We start from the raw sequence: 19,837 nt of genomic DNA on the forward strand, positions 1-19,837 counted from the left end.
ACATAAGATTTTCAAACATTTTCACGATTTTTCAAAAATAGAAGATCTACAAGCTCGCAGCGCGGCACTCGGTGCCGCGCTGTGAGCTTGTAGATCTGCTATTTTTCAATAGCTAAAGTTACTAGGGCCCCTCCACCTTGGGCCCCGGTAACTCAGTCCCACTTTCCTCCCCCTTGTGACGCCCCTGCACACATACACACACACACACACACACACACACACACACACACACACACACACACACACACACACACGCACACACACACACACACACGTTTTGGTGTCATCAGAAGATAGTGGTCACACATGCCGTTATAAGCCTGGCTGAGTTTAAAGGTGGTGGCACCACACGTTTTCACCTATAGCTGTTATGGAGTAACCTAATAACCGCATGAGCAGTGATTCGGTGTGCAGTTTATACAACACCAGGCAAAGTGGGGGAGATTGTGATACATTCTCCTATGGTGTCAGATCTTTTCACATGTGTACAAGTGATAATCGAAAAGATTCGGATGGACATATGACAGGAAGAATGAGTCAGCTCCCATGGTAGTATTTTATATAATATCATTCAAATATCAATATTCATCTAGGGTTGCCTCTGTTAAGATCAATATAGACTGACACAACCATGATTGTTCTTTTTTTAAAGAGAATAGATTTGTGGTGACCCTGTGCCTTCATAATAACACAAATAAATGGACAGGCTCCACCAAAAACAAATGATAGTATGCACACGAATGGAACACATGGATATATGTTAATTATCTCGATAACAATTGCTCTGATTTATGTTTTGTCCTATGGTTCAGTCAGGGGTCTTCAACAGGGGGTCCGGGACCCCTAGGGGTCCTCAGAGATACTGCAGGGGGGACCCAAAATCTTTGCGTGACAGGGACTTTACTTTTTAAATGTTACATTAACCACTTTGAACACTTGGATCTTTAGCCAAAAATAGCCGATCTACAAGGGAAATGTCTAAAAACTCACATTTAACATGAATCGAATGTGGGGGTCCCTGACTCCCTGCTTCATCTCTCAGCTATAGTGCAAGGCTGGATTCTCAAACCAGAATGTATTTAAACAAAAGTTGCAGAGACCCTTAAAAAATCTCTCACTGTGGCTGAACAGAATTATTTTTGTTTTTTAGGCTGAACCTTCAGCCCCAAAACAAAAATCGCTATAAAGTTGCCAATCACAGCAGGTCTCTCCCTCTGGGGCTATGATGGGCGGGCTTCTCTCCGCTGCGGCTGCTGGGATTGGCCAGCTGCGCTGTCCTTCAAACGCACCTCGGGCGTGCGTGCGTGTGTGTGTGTGTGTGTGTGTGTGTGTGTGTGTGTGCGCGCACCGTGGAGAAGAGTTGCCGCTGCGCTCAGACACACACACCCGAACAAGTGATGAGAGACTTCACTTCTTTACGCGCAGCTCAGCTGATTCACCTGCGCCGCGACTGTGATTTTCTCTCATGTCCTGTATAGGACCAACTATCTGTGCCACCTTCAGATTATGGAGTTTTACTTTACAATATCCAGGCTGTCGGCGGTTGTGTGACTGATGCTCAAGAAGATTCCTCAGCGATGCGAGGCGAGTGAGGAACTTTGCCAAAATGCCTAATTGGAATATTATGACTCCTGCCGGCCAGCCCTATGGAATATAGTCCGCTTTTACACAATCTACATGTTGTGCCACCACCCCACGTGAAAAACAAACTCTTCGTATTCTGCATCATGCTGTCACTCTGGGTGTACATGATCTACTGCTGCGTGGGCTACTGCTCCACCATGCCGAGCGGCGTGATGGTCGCCGGCGTAAATAAACCAGCGGGACGTCCTGGGGAGACGGAGAGCGAGAGCGACGCGGGGTTATTATACGACAACCAGGACTCGTCCTCTCTCGGGGCGTCCAGGGACTTGCTGAACAACGAGAACGACTTGGACAGCAGAGGAGGAGACGACTGGGACGAGATTAGGAGCGATCAGGCGAGGACGGCGGAAGATATTAACGCCATGTCGGGTTTCTTCAACGAGTCGGAAAGTAAAAAGTTGCCCCAGGCGATCATCATCGGGGTGAAGAAGGGAGGCACGCGGGCGCTGCTGGAGTTCCTCCGCGCGCATCCCGACATCAGGGCGGTGGGAGCCGAGCCGCACTTCTTTGATCGCAACTACGACAAGGGGCTGGAGTGGTACAGGTAAATTAGCCTCCTAGACAGACGGATATACTGACATACTGTCATGTCTGTCATTTAATATCAAAGTCAAAATAAAATAATTATGGACATAATTTAACGTTGTGTTTGAAATGGACCCGAATTCTCATGTTCAGAAATGAGGACAATGTTGTGTATAATCGAACACACAATACAAATGTCCAGGCAAATTCATATTATGCTTTACTTTTGAATAAATATAGATAGAAAGTATAATGAAATAATTGCAATATACAATGGCTAATAGCCTGGTAGGCCTATATAGTATAGGCTATATATGTCAAGAAAATAAATTGATATATTGTCTAGCAGAAGAGAGTAGGCTACTGGTCATCATCTTTCCGTGTTAATTTTCAACAAATTGAAAATGAAACTCTGCTGTCTGCTCTGGCCCTTTTTTCCATTTGATCTGAGCCTTAGCCTGAGTCTGAGTCAAAAGTTTCAAAACAAACCCATCTGCTTATTTGTTTTCGTTATCATATTCATAAACTAATAATGAAATATCCTTCAAATTTCTAGGCATATTTATAAACATTTCCAATTTTGTATCAATTGAATATGGGAAACAAAATACATGTTGGCCCCATTAAACAATCAAGAGATGAGATTGTGAGAAGTGTCAGCTAAGGAATTTATTTCTTCATCTTATCATTATTAGCCTATTCTTAATCTTTTCTGAATCACTTGCTGTGAAAAGTGAGAAGAAGACTAAAGAGTGCAAGGCCACCACATAGCTTACATTTTTAATGATAGTGGTAGGCCAAAGGCAATCAAACCCCTAACCCTGGTAGTGTTAGGTAGAGGACCCCTTGCACATCTTTCCGTAAGCACCAGAAATATTCCATTTACTCTGGTATTTTAGGCTACTCACCCCACTGCCCGTGTTCATTTACAAAGCACTATCGATTTTCTGCCGGTTTGCATGACCTTCGCTCAGAGTTCCTGGAATTTTTATACATCTGCCCTTGGAATTCCACAAGCTGTGGTGCTCTGAAAAAGGAGGGGGGAATACCAGTTTGTGCAATGAGTGTCCATTTAGTTTGACCAGAGTCCCTTATGCAGTAACACAGCTGATGGTTTATAGTTCGGTGTCAGTACAGGGCAGGCTACATCATGGCATAGGCCAGGGGTCTTCAACGTTTTCAGGCCAAGGACCCCTTAGTTGAGAGAGAGATGAAGCAGGGACCCCCACAACCTTTTAGTTTCCATATAGTGTCATTGTTTGACAGCATGATCATCAGTGTTTTTTGGATTCATGTCAATTTGTGTTTTCAGATATTCAACCACTTGAACCATCAATACATAATAAACGTGATCCTTCACTCTGTACGTAGTCTGCTCTTTTTCCCCCTCTACAACAAACCTCTTTGCCGAAAATAGCTTGTAGATCTGCTATTTTTGGCTAAAGTTCTCAGAATATGGACGCTAGGGTTCAAGTGGTTAATATAAAAAAGGAGGGAAAAAAAACTTTTCTATCACACAAAGATTTGGAGGACCCCCTGTAGTAACTCTGAGGACCCCCTAGGGGTCCCAGACCCCCTGTTGAAGACCCCTGTGGTAGGCAATAAGTCCTGGGCTTAGGAGTAGCATACAGTGGAGACATACAGTAGCCTATGAGTTCCTGTGATTTTGATTCAGTGGCAATGTTTTCTTATAGAACTGGAGAAAGCCAGGCCTCAATTCCAAAGGAAGAGATTACAGGGCCAATGTTGCTAACAGCTTGCACAAGTGACACATGTGGCACATGATAATTTCTAATTCAAATTCTCTATCATGATGTGTGTAGTCCATGTCATTTGTTATTTGTCGTTCCTATTAGCCACCTGTTTACTCAGTCCTGGCCTGGGTACAATTATGCAACTTGTTCTGTTGGCAGGAATCTGGTGTAATTCACAAACACACGTAACCCTGAAAATTATTGATCTTCTGTGCCCAAAAAAGTTCCATGAATCATTTTGGCACTGAAGAGATTGCATCAAAGGAACAACATTATCAATAAGGGATTAATAATGCTGCATTTCAAGTGTCCATTTGACTGAGCGTGGAGATTAGCAGACTGATGTCAAAGGCTCTAGACAGGACTTTCTGTGTCAAAGCTGGCTCCGTGAAAGCTACAATAGGGGTGAAGTGAAGCATTGTTCAAAGGACTTTTCACTTAAGCATGTCCAAGAATTTCCGGATAGGTTTAGGTTGGACACTTTCAAATGATTACTAGGTAAAGAAGAGTCCTTTGTCCATAGCTGAGGAAGGAGAACAAACAAGTAATTGATACACGGTAATTGAACCAAAAGATAGTTATTGGCAAGTGGGGAGAAATATCACCAAAGGCCAAAATATCCCCTAATTGCGATCGTCAGGTCACAAGTTACAATGAAAATCTCCACTGACTGTCTGTCTGTCTGTCCGTCCGTCATGTCCGTCCGTCACGTCACGTCACGTCACGTCACGTCACGTCACGTCACACTTTTGCCCCTACTCTTATCTCTGCCACCGTTGGCCCTATCGATGCCAAACTTTGCCCACACACTCCTTGGATGGCAAATCACAACCTCCGCCCCTGATTTCTCACATGGCCCTCTTCTAGCGCCACCATCAGGCAGATTTTTGTAAAACTCATTTTTGGACACTGCTCCTACTGATTTTGGCCTAAAATCACGCAAAGCTGTACACAGTATCTATAAAGTCATGTCATCAACACGGATCTGTCCCATATTCCCTCCTGATCGGCTATGATTGCCTTCTAAAGTTTGTGTATGCGACCTAACGGTCTTACTGGTACTATAGGTGACAGTGCATGTGTATATAATGCAGAGAAATTGTAGCTTAGATTTGGTTTTCACACAGGATGTACACCCAGGAAACCAGCTCTAAAAATATAAATACAGTAGGCCTACACTCAGTACCTTGCATGACACGATACTATGCGGTGGACTAGAATCGTATTACAGATTTATCTGGAGATCTGTGTCTAATGAAGTCTAATTTCCCTGGAGTTGTATTCTGGCTAATTAAAACAACTTGGCTTGAGCGGGCCCAGCCAGAGTACCATGCTATAGGTTGACCCCACACAGCAGAGCAGCGCCACAGTCAGCCCTTAATGATCATTTTGTGCAGAGAGGAAAACCCCAGCTGTCTTTATACTACTAGAGCAAGACCATCGCCACCTCAGTCCGACTGAAATAATCACCGCCTGTGACACAGTGAACTACATTTTTAGTCTTAGGAGAACTGCGGTTGGTCACATGGGGATTTTGCGTGCATCGTGTTTTATAGGCTGCAATTTCACAACTTTAACTCGGTTTCAAAATTGGTTTATTAGACCAATTAAAACTCTCACAACACATCCACCTGTCCCCATAAAGTCATGTGCATGTTACAGGAGATAACAGAGAGGGATAAAGTGTGTGTTGACGTCATTGGCTAAATGTTTCACGCCGCTGCTTCCCGGACTAACAGCGAGCGGTGGCTTTTGGCGAGGGAGGGCGGATCCCTGGGTGGGCTCATCATCGCCTGTGGTGGCATTGAGCTGTGCGGCACAGCTTGTGCCCACACCATTTTGTCCTGACACGGAGGAGGTCTGCCATCATGATGTGCCTCTCCTGCAGGGGTTAGCGCAGAGGCCCGCCACAGCGGGGGGGCGCCAAACCACAAAATACACCACGCTTTCACCCACAACAGTCAGGGGAAGAGAAACAGCCGGACAATTGTACACGCTTACCCATACAGAACGCAGAAGGCAAATCCCGAAGCCGTGGGAAACGGCCTCCTCTTTGCCCTTCCTTTTCTTTAATAACAGTTCTCTCGCTATGCCGCCGTGTTCCTTTTGACGCCTCTTTTGACGTCTTTACTACTGTACTTGTCTACTGCATCTTTGCTCCAGCTAAAATCAAGGGTCTTGAGGGTGCATGTTTCATGCTGAATTGTGTTTTCCTCTGGAGGTTCCAAATATAAAACAATGAGCGGCTTTCTTGCCATAACTCACCGAGGGTGTCAGAGAAGACCAGCCCAATCCAGAACAGTGCCCCAGGGGAGCTCATTGCAGCCCGCACAGTAAAATCGTCAATGTTAATTTATCCATGTGTAACTCTCTGAGAATGTACAAAATGTGACCAAGGGTCCATTTGGTTACATTTGCACCCTCTTAGAGTTATATCAACATTCAGGATTTTTTCAGTGCACTGGCAGATAGAGGCTAGTAAATTTTAAGTGAGTCTTTAGAAACTCCGGCAGTATTATGAAGCTGGAGTGAAAGGGGATGCCGGGGAACCCCTGAGGTCTGCATTAACCCTGACAATAAAAGAGCAGACAATTAGTGTGAAACATGTTTTCTCTGCCTTCACTTTGTATGCAAATGTACCCAGAGAGGGTGAAAGTGCCCTTTGACGAAGCCCAGCGGGGGTTCCACCAGAAAGAACCCTCAATGGAACCCGACCAGGAAAAAAAAGATTCAAACGCCTAAGCTTTTTTCTTCTTCTTTTTTTTTTTTTGCCAGAAAGTTGACTTTGCTCTGAGGCATCTGTGAGTTGAAAGTTGCATTTTCCCAGGAGTAAGTTCACGTAAGTCCACCAGTGGCATTCTGCTTACTCGACACTCCTAGTTGGTCTTTTGCAAGGACACAGGGGAATTTGTGTTAAGTGAGAGAGCTCTCAGTTTAAGTTCTTCCCAGCTGAGACCTAATGTGTCAGCACTTCCGACAGGGAAAGATCTGAAAAACACCCACTGATAATAATGAAGAACTCCATAGGAATCATTTAAATATTGCTATACTGTACCGTAGCTGTCGTCTCAAAGTTTCCGCCCGAAACGCTCCAGAGGTAATGCACCTGTGTGCCGTTTCAAACTATAGTTTCTCAAATAGTCGTATTAGACAGAAGCGAATCTCCTGTTCCCCCGGAATCAATTGAGCACAATGGTAATAGTCGGGGGGGAATCGAATTCTCCCTTTTCCATTGTGGTGATTGAAGATTTAATTTGGTGCCATACCCCCAAAGGATTTCACTTGGGGCAATTTGTCACACCACAGCACTTAGTACAGCACACTGGAGGCATTGGAGCCTAAAGATGGAGCTCGCTGGTCAGCTTCTATTCCCTCCGGAGTTGTTGTCTTCTTTCATTGTTCACTTTTCTAGTGTCTTTGGGGAGAATTCGTTATTTCCTTCCTGCCTCATCCTCTCCACTATAGAGGGGCACTGACAGCCAGTCCGCCAGAGTAACTTTCAATTTACAGTCTGCCTCCAAATATCTCTCTCTGTTTTGTCTTGTTTGAACTCTTGATTATTTTTTTTTATACCAGTCCTCTCAGACCAGCACAGACCGCGTGTAGGAAAAACCAAACCAGACCATATACTTTTCCACACGCCATCACATGTTTTCATGCATGTGTAACACTTGTGACTTGTTGTGCTACATTCAAACATTTAGCATAAATGCAAATAATCAGAAGTCAAGGTTGGGCAAAGGAGTGAATGAAGCAACGGAATATGTTTTCAGCCAAGGGCAGTTCTCAGCACTTTTATTTAACTAACTAATGAAAGATGAAATGTGAAAACCCTAAACTAATAAAAATAAAATACATAAACACAAAAACAAAACCCCCAAAATAACACTTGTTCAGTCAGTCACAATGTTCAATGGTTTTAGTCAGTCAGTTGTTTGAGCTCAGTTTGTTCAGTTCTACCCGGGTAGTATTTTATCAAAGGCCTTATATTCAGATACTCCAAGCTTATCTGTCTCTTCTGATCCTGCACCGATGATGCTCCTTCGCTGATGGTGAAGATGAAGACTCAGTGGCTCCTCACCACTGAGAATAGATGCAGACCCCTCAACGGCTCCTCACCGCTGAGAGATGACCAGCTGATTGGAATCTGTAGATCTATCCGGTTCAGTTGATCAACAGAATCAACTGTTCAAAAAACCAATCTGCATAAAGCAGAATAAATCTGTTACTGTTCAGTTCAAATTAATTCAATCTGTGTGCACACTGACCATAGTAACATTAGCATGTGATATAATGTAAAACCTCAGTCAGTTGAAATATGCCAAAGTACACTTTTAGCATAACATGTACACTTAATTCAGATTAACTGGAATGTATTAATTATACACAGCAGGTATTATCATCACCACTTATTTAGTTGACTTAACCCAAAATGTACTGCTAATTCATTCTCAGTCAGTATTTCTCTTCACCTAGCCCTCAGAGTGGCTGGCTTCAAACATGAGGCATAGCAGACAGCATAACAGCACACAGATCCACACACACAGTAGTATTCATCAATAAAACATCCCTAATTGGCTCACAATCATTACTCAAAGTAAAATCATTTCTTTACATTCATCTCTGATTGGTTTAAATGATGTTTAGTACTCTTAGATTACTTTTCACAAGGGATTACTTTTCTTCACTGCAGCCTGCACTGGCCTTAATTGGCTGCTCCTTTCATCAGTGGCATGAAATCACCTGTGCACACTGCAGCAGGTTAACATTAAACTTTAAAACAAAACTCACCAGAGATCACAAAGTGAAAAACACAAAAAGAAAACGACTAGGGCATCTCTGCTTCATCAGTAGACTGTTGACTCAAAACTTAGAACAAACTCAGCAACTTAAATGAATAAACTCAGTATCAGAGTGGTGACTGTCTGTCTGTGTTCAGCTCTGCTCTGCTGTTCTGTGCTGCTTCTTCCTCTTTGTCTGAAATAGTGATCTTGGACTCTTTAGCGCCCCCACATGTACAACAGTGTTAGTCATCCTAAATTAACTCTATAGTTGCTGGTGCAACTCATGTGGGTTACACATGCGTAGCGATATGCATATGTTATCTGGCGGTAATTATTTGGATGGTTTCCTGTAAGAGAGAAAGAAAAAGAAAAAAAAAGTTTTAGTGTGATTATTTTAGTGTGGTTAACTCGCTCTTCTCCCCACACCACCACCAAAAAAAAAAAGGTGTTTGCCAGTTCCATAAACAACTGACAGTCAGAATGGTTATGTGTTAATGCAAGGCTGACAGTTGTGTGAGGGAAGCCAGAATACTGCCTCCTCCTCTTGGTTTCAAACCGGGCCTGTCTCCAGCAGCCATCCAGGTGGCCTTGAATTCTGCATACTGACAGCCATAATAATGGAGGATGGGGGGGGGGAAGAAAAGGCTTTCTCCATACAATATCAGTTTTCAGGAATGTTGTCAAGATATTGGACATTAAGACCAGAGGCGTCACAAGGGGGGGAAAGTGGGACTGAGTTACTAGGGCCCAAGGTGGAGGGGGAGCCTTAAATATTTAGCTATTGAAAAATAGCAGATCTACAAGCTCGCAGCTCTGCACTCGGTGCTGCGCTGTGAGCTTGTATATCTGCTATTTTTTGTGAAAATGTGGGCAAATCTTTGAATATTATGTATTTTTTAAGCAAACATTTGTAACTCAAATTCTGTTTCTGGGGGGTCCCTGGAACGAAATATTTTGAGATGGGGGTCCGTGGCCAAATACATATCATTTTGGGGGTCCTTCACATTAAACAGTTTGAGCACCACTGACATAGAAACATCAACAACAACACAAGGATTTGTAATATTCAAAGACTTTGAAAAATGTTCACGATTATTCAAAAATAGCAGATCTACAAGCTCGCAGCGCGGTGAGCTTGTATATCTGCTATTTTTCAATAGTTAAAGTACCCAGGGCCCAGAATTTGGTGCGACACCCCTGATTAAGACTGTGTCGTAAGGCCCTGAGTGCAAAGCCACGATGACGACGATTTCACATGCGCGATAAGATGGCTCACGATGGCGAAGGAACACCCTCCCCTAAAAATACTCGCCCCTTTGATTCATGTCTGGTTCTTGTCTCATAGGGAACTCGGGCAGATTATTCTGAGTGGCTGCATACCACCACCTCTCATCTCGTCTTTAGTGCTGTGAGAAGTAGAATGATTCCCATAGTCGCACATCCTGAGCTCATCCCCTCTCAGGGCTTTAAGATTAGAACCGATCATGACATTAGATTGACTTAGGCCCGGGGCTTGTGATGGAGCATTCACAAATCACAGTCATGTGATGACTTGAAATGGATATGCAGCTACATCTAGTGAAACAGAATCACTGTATGATGCTGAAAATATAAATATTGTAAATATACAGGCTGTTGTGAATTATATAATCCTCTGTTGAGGGTGGTGACTGGTCATGTAGTTGAGGTACTTCTCTGTTAAGCAAGCAGCGGATGCAGAGAGCAAGATGACACAAAGCAGTATCACACGGCATATTCAGAAATGATTAACCACTTAAACAATATAATATTCTGTTGACCAGAGATCTCCAAGTGTCTATACTCCTCCTCCTTTTATCCCTCTACAAATCTCTTTACTGAAAGCAGCCAATCTACATGTGCACAACGTGTCATGTTGCAACATGTTGTGAGCCTGTAGATGGCCAAATGTTCTCATTAGTTTCACCTATGACACAGAATTGGGATGCTAGGGTTCATGTGGTTAAACACAGATACATTATACATACAGTACTGTATAACTAATGAAAATGACATTAAATCACCAGAAGATATATGTGATTCTGAACAGATCAGGGTGGGGTATGAATAAGAACACAAGAAAACATGATTTTCTACAAGGCAGATAAATTGTTATTGTTCAACAGTTACATCCTGCATCCTTGAGCATGCAGTGTTCCAATGAAGTAGCACTTATTGTGAGACAAGAATATTGATAAAGCAGCGATCATGGCATAACAAACAATCTATATAAACCTATCCACAAGTTTCCAACATCCCATCGTGCATTGCGCAGAAATTGGACAGAGCTTCCGGCGCCGCAGCCGAGTGTGATCTACAAGCTCACAACGGCTGCATCTGCGACGCGACGTGAGCTTGTATGTCTGCTGTTAACCGGAAGTGTGGTGCAGTGTGGTGCAAAACATTCTCCAGTAAATTCCCGCGGAAAGAGGTGGATACTAAACCCTATATACAGTACTCCCAGATGTCCCTCCTTTTTTCCCTTCTATAGTACACACCTCATCGCCAAAAATATCATTATCAGATCCACAAGTTAATAACATCTCGTGTTGTGATATGTCATGTGAGCTTGACATTTTCTGCAAATATTCGCCTATGTTTGCTGAATATTTGCCTATTAAAATGTGCCCAGAATAGGTAAACGAAATGTAGCCTTTAAAATAAATGGTAGCATTTGTATAGCGTCTTTATCCTAGGCACTTTACAATGAATGTGCATTACATTCACCCATTCACACACCGATGGCAGTGGAAACCATGTAAGGCACCAACCTGCTCATCTGGAGCAATTATGGGTTCAGTGTCTTGCTCAAGGACACGTCGACACCATCTCCGGGGGAGCCCGGGATCGAACTGGGAACCTCCCAGTTCCCAAGCGGCAGCTCTACCTCCTGAACCACCGTCGCCCCAGGGACGATAGGGTTCAAGTAGTTCAAGTTGTGTTGAGTTGAATAATGTGGACCAGGCCTTATTAACTCACCGTGAAGTGCCTCATCCAGCACACATAGAGCAGCGTTGTAAATTCCGACCTTTGAAAACGGCTTCCTGATAGTAGCAAAATGTAAACAGTGCACAAGCTTTCAAACGCCGCCTCCCCCGCAGCCGGCTTTTAATGGATACACCTGACTGCCCGGCAGACAAAACACTGAGAAATTATACAACCACACCAGTCGTTGGATTAATGTCTAGTCTCTGGTCTGTGGGTAGGGGCGGTTTGTCATGTGGCTTTTCAGCATGCAGACGCAGGATCTGGAATGGCAGGGAAGAGTGATACAGGAGGCAGAGTTGGGTCAGAGGTTTAACCTCTACAGTCTCTTGTCTTCCTCCGGCCAGGGGCGTCACAAGGGGGTAGGACAGTGGGACTGAGTTACCAGGGCCCAAGGTGGAGGGGCCCTATAGTAACTTTAGCTATTGAAAAATAGCAGATATACAAGCTCACAGCGCGGCACCGAGTGCCGCGCTGCGAGCTTGTAGATCTGCTATTTTTGAAAAGTCGTAAAAAATGTGCGCAAATCTTTGAATATGTATTTTTTTAAGCGAACATTTGTAACTCAAATGGGGGGGGGGGACTAGCTGTGGCCAAATACATATCATCTTGGGGGTCCTTCACGTGAAAACGTTTGAGCACCGCTGACATAGAAACATACGTTTCTTGCACACATTTTCAAGATTTTTCAAAAATAGCAGATCTACAGTGCCGCGCTGCGAGCTTGTATATCTGCTATTTTTCAATAGTTAACATTCGTGGGGGGCCCGCAGTGAATCCTTGTACCCAGGGCCCAGAATTTGGTGTGACGCCCCTGCCTCCAGCGCACCTCTCTCCTCTAGATTATCATCTAATCCCCTCTTCCCTCCCTCGTCATGCCCCCTTCTCTCTCTCTCTCTCTCTCTCTCTCTCTCTCTCTGCCTTATCTTATTCTCTTACACCTCTCGTTTTTCTTCCCTGCTCTGTTATCTTCCCAGGCCTGCTGGTCTCCTGTGTGATCTTAAAGGGCAGGTTTAGAGGGCACGACTGTGTGTTTCAGTCTGCAGTCTAAATGACTAATATGGGTCTAAAGACAGTTTAGTCAGGCACGCTCACGTCAAATGGAAGGGCTAGTCCCGTTTGGCCGGTGTAGCGATAGGGCGGTGTAGCGATAAGGCGGTTGGGGAGCCTTTCCAACAGACTGTAAAGCAAGCGATCTTCATCCCATTCATGCGTTTATCGTGCGCTTATAACGACTGCATTCACCACGGCTTCGTCGGCTTCGTCTTCGCGGGCACTCGCGCCTGCGGCGCTCGGGCGCGAAGAGCAGGACCAAGGTCCGCTGGCCTTCGCGCCGCTTGCAATGTCGTGGACAATAACTGCGACATATAACCATTGTATTGCTCATCAGTACGGTAGGAGAGCCCGTTCGTACATTTGCCCCTGTTAGTCCACTTCGACGTCGCTACACCGCCCTATCGCTACACTGGCCAAACGGGATTTTCCCAAATGGAATACAGTTAATCTTGGCGTTAAAGGGCTCTGCGTTCGGAGATGTTCCCTGAATTTTATTTGAGCAGCCTGCTATGCAAAAACATTAAGCAAAAACCCCCATAGGGATACAAGTAGCATGTACAATAGCAGTACATTGACATCATAGCTTGAATCAGCGGACATACAATTGCAAGTATTTGAGCCTATGCCAGACTCAGATCAAAAGGTGGAGGCTGGGGTGGGTGGAGGAGGCAGCTAAGCAGCAGCGGATCCGAAGCTTCGGATAAAAGACGAGCAGCGCTATAGTGAACGCAGCCGTTTTTAAAGGAGCCTCCCTTACTGAGCGAGAGTTCTGATTGGATTAGGCAGAGTGATGTAATGACCAGCAGATCTGTGAGTGAGGGAGTAGGAAAGGAGCTGACTGACAGCTGACTACAGCTGGGCGGGCGATGATCGCGTGTCCTGCATAAACTAACGCTGAAGCTTCATTTATCCGAAACATCACAACATTAAGAACTAAGGCCCAATTCTACAAATGCCTTCTAAATCAGTGGTTCTCACTCTTGCAAGAGTTTTCAAAGATGTTCAATACCAGCAGATGAACAAGCTTTGTTGTATGATGAATACCGGTGGTTAAAACAGCAGACCAACAGGCAGAGATTAGCTCGTTTGGCTATTTTGAACATTTTGGAAATGTTTTAATTTTTTCGCCTATAATTACCAGTAAGACGCCTAAGGGCGAAAAGCGACCTCACCCTAAAGGGAGAGGTCGCGCCATCTGTCTTGGCCATATATGGATTCTGTTGGGCATCATCTGGGATACAATCCCTTTTATGCCCATATATGGAGATCCCTGCTCTGAGTATCTGACATCACTGTGATGTCACCTATTTATGCCCATGTATGGAGATCCCTGCTCTTAGTATCTGACATCACTGTGATGTCACAGTGATGTGTCTGGGGATCCACAGTGTCAGGCGTTACCCGTCCACGGACAGGCTGTGACGGTTCTGTTAGTAAACTGTGACCTACAGTAGTCACAAACAAGCCCAAAATTAGAGACAGGTTAAAAGTGGTTACATGTTTACTAAAGCCATTTGCAGCCTCAAAGTATTAAACAAAATGACTCCCATCTGTATATCTGTTAAGTGATTCAACTTTAAATTCAGTTAAACAGTACTTGATTAAATTACATTAAATGTAACAAACATTGTAACATGGTGTCACAGGTTCTCTTATCAGATCTAAAGAAAGTGTCAGTACTTCTTTCCGTAGGAAGGTTTTATGTCTTTGCACGGCGGATTGATGGATGCAACTGAAAACCTATTGGTTCCAGGCGACATTGTTTATTAAGCAGAACAAATTGTGAAAGCTTGCTACATCTGCTCCCCTAAGGCAACAGTCTTCCCCTTCCTTCAGCCAAGAGATGCTCGCTCCTTCTCTATCTCTGCTGAGATGAATAATGCATGTGCCCGCTCTCACAGATTGTTTTTGCTCGGGGACTAAGTGGAAAGTTAGATTGGTGCTAAGTTTTTTTTGTGTGTGTGTGTCCCTCAATGCAGGGAGATTCCGACTAGGGCTGTCACAATTATTACATAATCGGCTTATCGCGATTATTTGACATAATCGCGATTATTTTTCATAATCGTCATAATCGTTTCCATGTTGAAAAATGTTCAGATATTTTTTTTAAAGTAAAAAATTGTGGAAATAGCAGATCTACAAGCTCACAACGCATCGCATCGCGACGCGTTGTGAGCTTGTAGATCGGCTATTTCCTCTATCAATGTTCTTTTTTAAGTATGAAGTTGTCAAATATGTCAGTCATTTCTTTGTATATTTAGGTTGTGTCATATCTACCATGTGCAACTTCAAAGCCTAAAAGCCAAACAGAAATGTAATTGTCAACGACAAAAACACAATTAAATCGTTAATCGCAATTATTTGAGTGACTTTGATCGTTGTGTAAAATGTCATAATCGTGACAGCCCTAATTCCGACGTATCTGTCTGTCTCTCTCTCTCTCACACAAACCTTGAACAGGTTTGTGGGTTTTTGTTTTTCCACCTCGCACAACAATAGTTAAGATGCCTCTTGGGGGAGAGAAAAGTGTAATGAATAGGGATGGGACGATACGCGATATTATCGTTTATCATGATAAAAAACACTTACGATAATCGTATCGTGGAGATTTCATTTACCGTGATATCGTCCTCTGTCATGCACTGGGATCAATTCACCTTTTATTTGCCGAGCTGCATATCCGTTGCCACTTAAACCCTCTATAATTGGTAAAGGGTAGTTTTTTTGGGAGCATTTCGCTGTTTCTACGTGTCATCTTTTCGACACCCAAACCTAACCCTTAGCCTAACCTCCGTGGGGTGAGTTGCTAAATGGGAGCACACACTGGACGCGAAAGGCTGCGCAGCGTTGCGTCGCGGTATCGACGCACATGAAGTGCCGCACGGTAACCCCAACTGGATGCGGCGCGCTGCCACACAGCACATCCATTTCCCCGGTGGGGAGAACCATGGGAGAACATGTTCAACGCGCGGCAACGCTGGAAAAATAGAACAGCGGCGTATCGGCACGGCAGGCAAGGCGGCAGAGCCGTGACTGTGCGCGTCTGATGCCGCCGGTGTGGGTTAGTTCATTGAAAATAATGGGGCCGTATGTTTTGACGCGGCGCCGCCTCCGCGTCCAGTGTGTGTTCCCCTTAACCCTCCCGACGCTCCATTGTCGAAATGATGGTCGTTCGAAAGAGCGAGATTTCCCCCTTTTTTCCACTCTATCAAATGTCTTTGCCAAAAAATTGCCGATTTACAAGCTCTGCTATTTTTCGGCAAATGTTCCGCCCCAGGATAATGGATGTTGGGGATATTTTGATTATCGCGATAATATCGTAAATCTTTGATCACAATAATCGTGATGTGAAATCTTCATATCGTCCCATCCCTGGTAGTGAAGTTGTGGGACCAGAGACCTCTGTGGAAAGAAAGAAAGTGCATTAAAATACACTAGGTACAGTAGGTGGTGAAGTTGCATAAGAAAGAGAGCCCCATGTGCATTTTTGTATGAGCTAATGAGGAATACGCAAACGTTGGCTTCTCCCAGTGCTGCTAAGGTATCTCCCAAGGGCTCATATTGCAACATTCCACCCAGGTTTTCATCTGCTTGCTTCAGCCTAGCTAAAGTAAACTTGTGGTAGCCCTGGTTTTAGTGAAAGCTAATAAAGGTTCTACTTTTGATTGATTGACGTTTGTATATTGATAAAAATGCATATACATGACCATATATCTTTGCATATCTGTCAAATGGAAAAATTAATAGCATAAATAAATGTCACCAATATGCATATTAGTGCATATTCAATATTAATTAGTAAGCGAAATAGGTGTAAAAAAATAAAGTAGACCATGATTTTATACATGCATACATGGCAGTTGTGTTTATGTCCTAAATATTATTTTTGAAGATAATGTTATGATGTGAGTATGATCACAGACCACAGCAAAAAACCTACCAAAGTTTTGTGTCAACACGTAATATCAAATATAAATGTGCTACAATACATTAGGCAAAGTATGTGGTGAAGTCGCTGAGATGTTATGAAGTTTGAAGTTTGATTATGTAAGCCGTACATTAGCCAAATGTGTCAAAATAGCTGCAGTGTTGCTTTGTAGTTGCTCTTGGTGCGGATGAACTACTTTTTCTTAGACACTTAGCATGTCAGGTCCTCTTATCCCTCGTCTTCTCACTATCCCCAGCGCTGCCGTCTCTCTCTCTCTCTCTCTCGCTAGGACAAGACAGCCACCCAGTAAGCCAGCAGGCAGTCAACCAGCTTCTAATGCTCCAGTGTGTTTGGCTTAGTCCTAATCCCCCCTTGGCTCACTCTAGCCATTATCCAGTCAGGGCTGCAGTTAACAGGCTATATTATGATCTAGCAGAGCCATCCTGGGTCAGAAAGCTATGCAATCAGGAACGTCGACGGCTCCCCGGATCCACATTCTCTCCCTGTGGATCGGAGGTTTCGCCCGAATCTGAACATTTTACATCAAAACATTTTATTTCGAACAACCGGTGACAAATGTGATGAGACGGAAAGTGTAATCGTCGCCATCAGACTTGGCACGACGTTATATAACTATAATGACTGTAATACCGCCTATTCATAGCAAAAATACCTTCCATTGTAGTATGTAATCAAGGGGTGGAATATATTTCTATGGGAGGATTGTGGGCTGTGGAATAGGATTGGGGTCTTAAAGTAGATTAGATGACGCTGCAGGTGATGAATGTCTTCGTTTTGGGGTCTGAAGGTAGAACATGTCATGAACTGTGTGTTGTGTTCACAGACAACATCAAATGAGGAACAGACAGTCCTTCTCTGTTTGCCAGTCCCTGTCATTTGCTATCACGCTCGCAGCAGGGTGCGGCAGCGGAGCTCACATTGTACCGTGATTGTTTTCTCGATGATGACTGATAGATCCTGCTCTGTCTGTCTATTAAAACCACCACAGACAGAGAGCGCGAGTCTATTTTCTAATTCATTGTTTGGTATGTTCTATAGAAGAGAGGCAGCCATGGAGATATAAAAAACACAATGGCATGAAAATAGCAACACTGCACATTAGGGCATTCACGAATAGTGATTTTTAGTATTCGAATTATTCAACCTCAAAGTATTCGAATAGTCGAATATTCGACAGGACTGGCCAAACTGTCAAATATTAAGTAAGCAAGAGGCGAACATTGTGAAACTAGCCGATCTACATGCTCACAACGCCTCGCGTTGCGAGGCGTTGTGAGCATGTAGATCTGCTATTTTCACAATATTTATCTGTGGAGCCGAGTCACATTAATACCTACAATTCCAAGTGCTTGTCAGGGTGGGGGTCCCCAGTTCAAATATGTTTATTTTGGGGGCCACAGCCTAAAAAGGTTTGAGAAGCCCTGGTATAGAGCATTAACAAATTCATCCACCGGGGCATTGACAAAAACAAAAAAAAAGAAGAAGCAAATATTCAACTTCGGTGAACAACGTCGAATAGTGACTTTGATATTCGAATATTCGAATATTTGGTGAATGGCGAATGCCCTACTGCACATGTGTTATACTGTGTGAAGCCATAAAGTTGTCATCCCTGGAATTGAAATATCTCTTGTTTTCTATTTCTGTAGGGAACTGATGCCCAAGACACTGGAGGGCCAGATGACCATGGAGAAAACCCCCAGCTACTACGTCACCAAGGAGGTCCCGGCCCGCATCTACACCATGTCCAAGGACACCAAGCTGATCGTGGTCGTGCGGGACCCCGTCACGCGCGTGATCTCGGACTACACGCAGACGCGCTCCAAGAAGCCCGACATCCCCTCCTTCGAGAGCTTGACCTTTAAGAACACGACGGCGAGGGGCGTGATCGACACCTCGTGGAGTGCCGTTCAGATCGGCATGTACGCCAAGCACCTGGAGCGCTGGCTCCAGTACTTCCCCCTGGAGCAGCTGCTGTTCGTGAGCGGGGAGCGTCTGATAAGCGACCCCGCCGGGGAGATGGCCCGCGTGCAGGACTTCCTGGGCCTCCGGAGGGTGGTCACCCACAAGTATTTCCACTTCAACCCGGCGAAGGGGTTCCCGTGTCTGAAGAGACCCGAGGGGAACAGCAAGCCGCATTGCCTCGGCAAAACCAAAGGGAGAACCCATCCTAATATTGACCCAGACGTCGTGCTGAGGCTGAGGGACTTTTATAAGCCCTTTAACAGGAAGTTTTACCAGATGACGGGGCATGACTTTGGTTGGGACTAAAAAAACAAATGACTAACAGACACATGCTGGTCCCTTGTCTGTGTTTTTATTTTGTAATTATATTAAAGTTTCGGAGATATTGATCTGTACAGTATTTGGTGTATGTGTAAAGAGTACAAAGGTCTATTTTATGATAATTTATTTCTACAATATTAACTCACTAAGCTGCCTATCCATGTTCATCGTTAATGTTCCGCCACACATACTGCATTTGAGTTCAAACCCTCATTCAAAAGTATTTTGTATTAATTTTACATTTACGTCTGTTTTTTTTTCTTTTCTGAAGCACATCATTTTGTTACGGGTATTGCAAGCAGGGTCTGCATTCTTCTTTTTAAAAACATCCAGAACACACACACACACACACACACACACACACACACACACACACACACACACACACACACACACACACACACACACACACACACACACACACACACACACAAATTCAAGTAAGCTACTAACTACCACTTGATTTCATATCGCCGTTGTCGGGTGGAAACCGTTTGTTTTGTATTTACTATTTATCATTTTTAAAATGATTTAAACTAGTGAAAACAGCCGATCTACAAGCACACAACGCCTCGCACCGCGAGGCGTTGTGTGTTTGTAGATCGGCTGTTTTCACTACCTTTGTGCGATGGCCTTGTATGATGAAAAAATTACGAAATTTGTGAAAAAAATTACAAATTTGAAACTTGGAGATACGAGGTTTCTGCCCGACAGTGACGATATGCTGTGTTTTTCCTTCATCTCCTTTAGCCTGAAAGCAATCCAACTTTACAAAAATGGGTAATATCCCCTTAACATTCCCCTGACCCTCCAAGGTCCATTGGTCCACCTAACAA

General features: G+C 44.0%; 1 protein-coding gene across 1 annotated transcript; it reads left to right on the top strand.

The window, feature by feature from the left end:
• The first annotated feature begins 1,404 nt into the window (after nucleotides 1–1,404).
• Nucleotides 1,405–19,489, top strand: hs3st3b1a (heparan sulfate (glucosamine) 3-O-sulfotransferase 3B1a). Its single transcript, XM_080724965.1, has 2 exons — nucleotides 1,405–2,188; nucleotides 18,365–19,489. Exons 1-2 carry the CDS (start codon nucleotides 1,647–1,649, stop codon nucleotides 18,984–18,986), a joined length of 1,164 nt encoding a protein of 387 aa, XP_080581091.1. The 5' UTR covers nucleotides 1,405–1,646; the 3' UTR covers nucleotides 18,987–19,489.
• Nucleotides 19,490–19,837: the final 348 nt, after the last annotated feature.

This window comes from Nannobrachium achirus (genome assembly GCF_963921795.1).
Source record: "Nannobrachium achirus genome assembly, chromosome: 4".
Classification (NCBI taxonomy): domain Eukaryota; kingdom Metazoa; phylum Chordata; class Actinopteri; order Myctophiformes; family Myctophidae; genus Nannobrachium; species Nannobrachium achirus.

What these genes read in the sequence shown, in the direction of transcription:
- hs3st3b1a (XM_080724965.1), top strand. Translation starts at nt 1,647, where the DNA reads ATGGAATATAGTCCGCTTTTACACAATCTACATGTTGTGCCACCACCC. An exon ending in AAGGGGCTGGAGTGGTACAG is followed by an intron (nt 2,189 to 18,364) that starts GTAAATTAGCCT and finishes CTATTTCTGTAG; the next exon opens with GGAACTGATGCCCAAGACAC.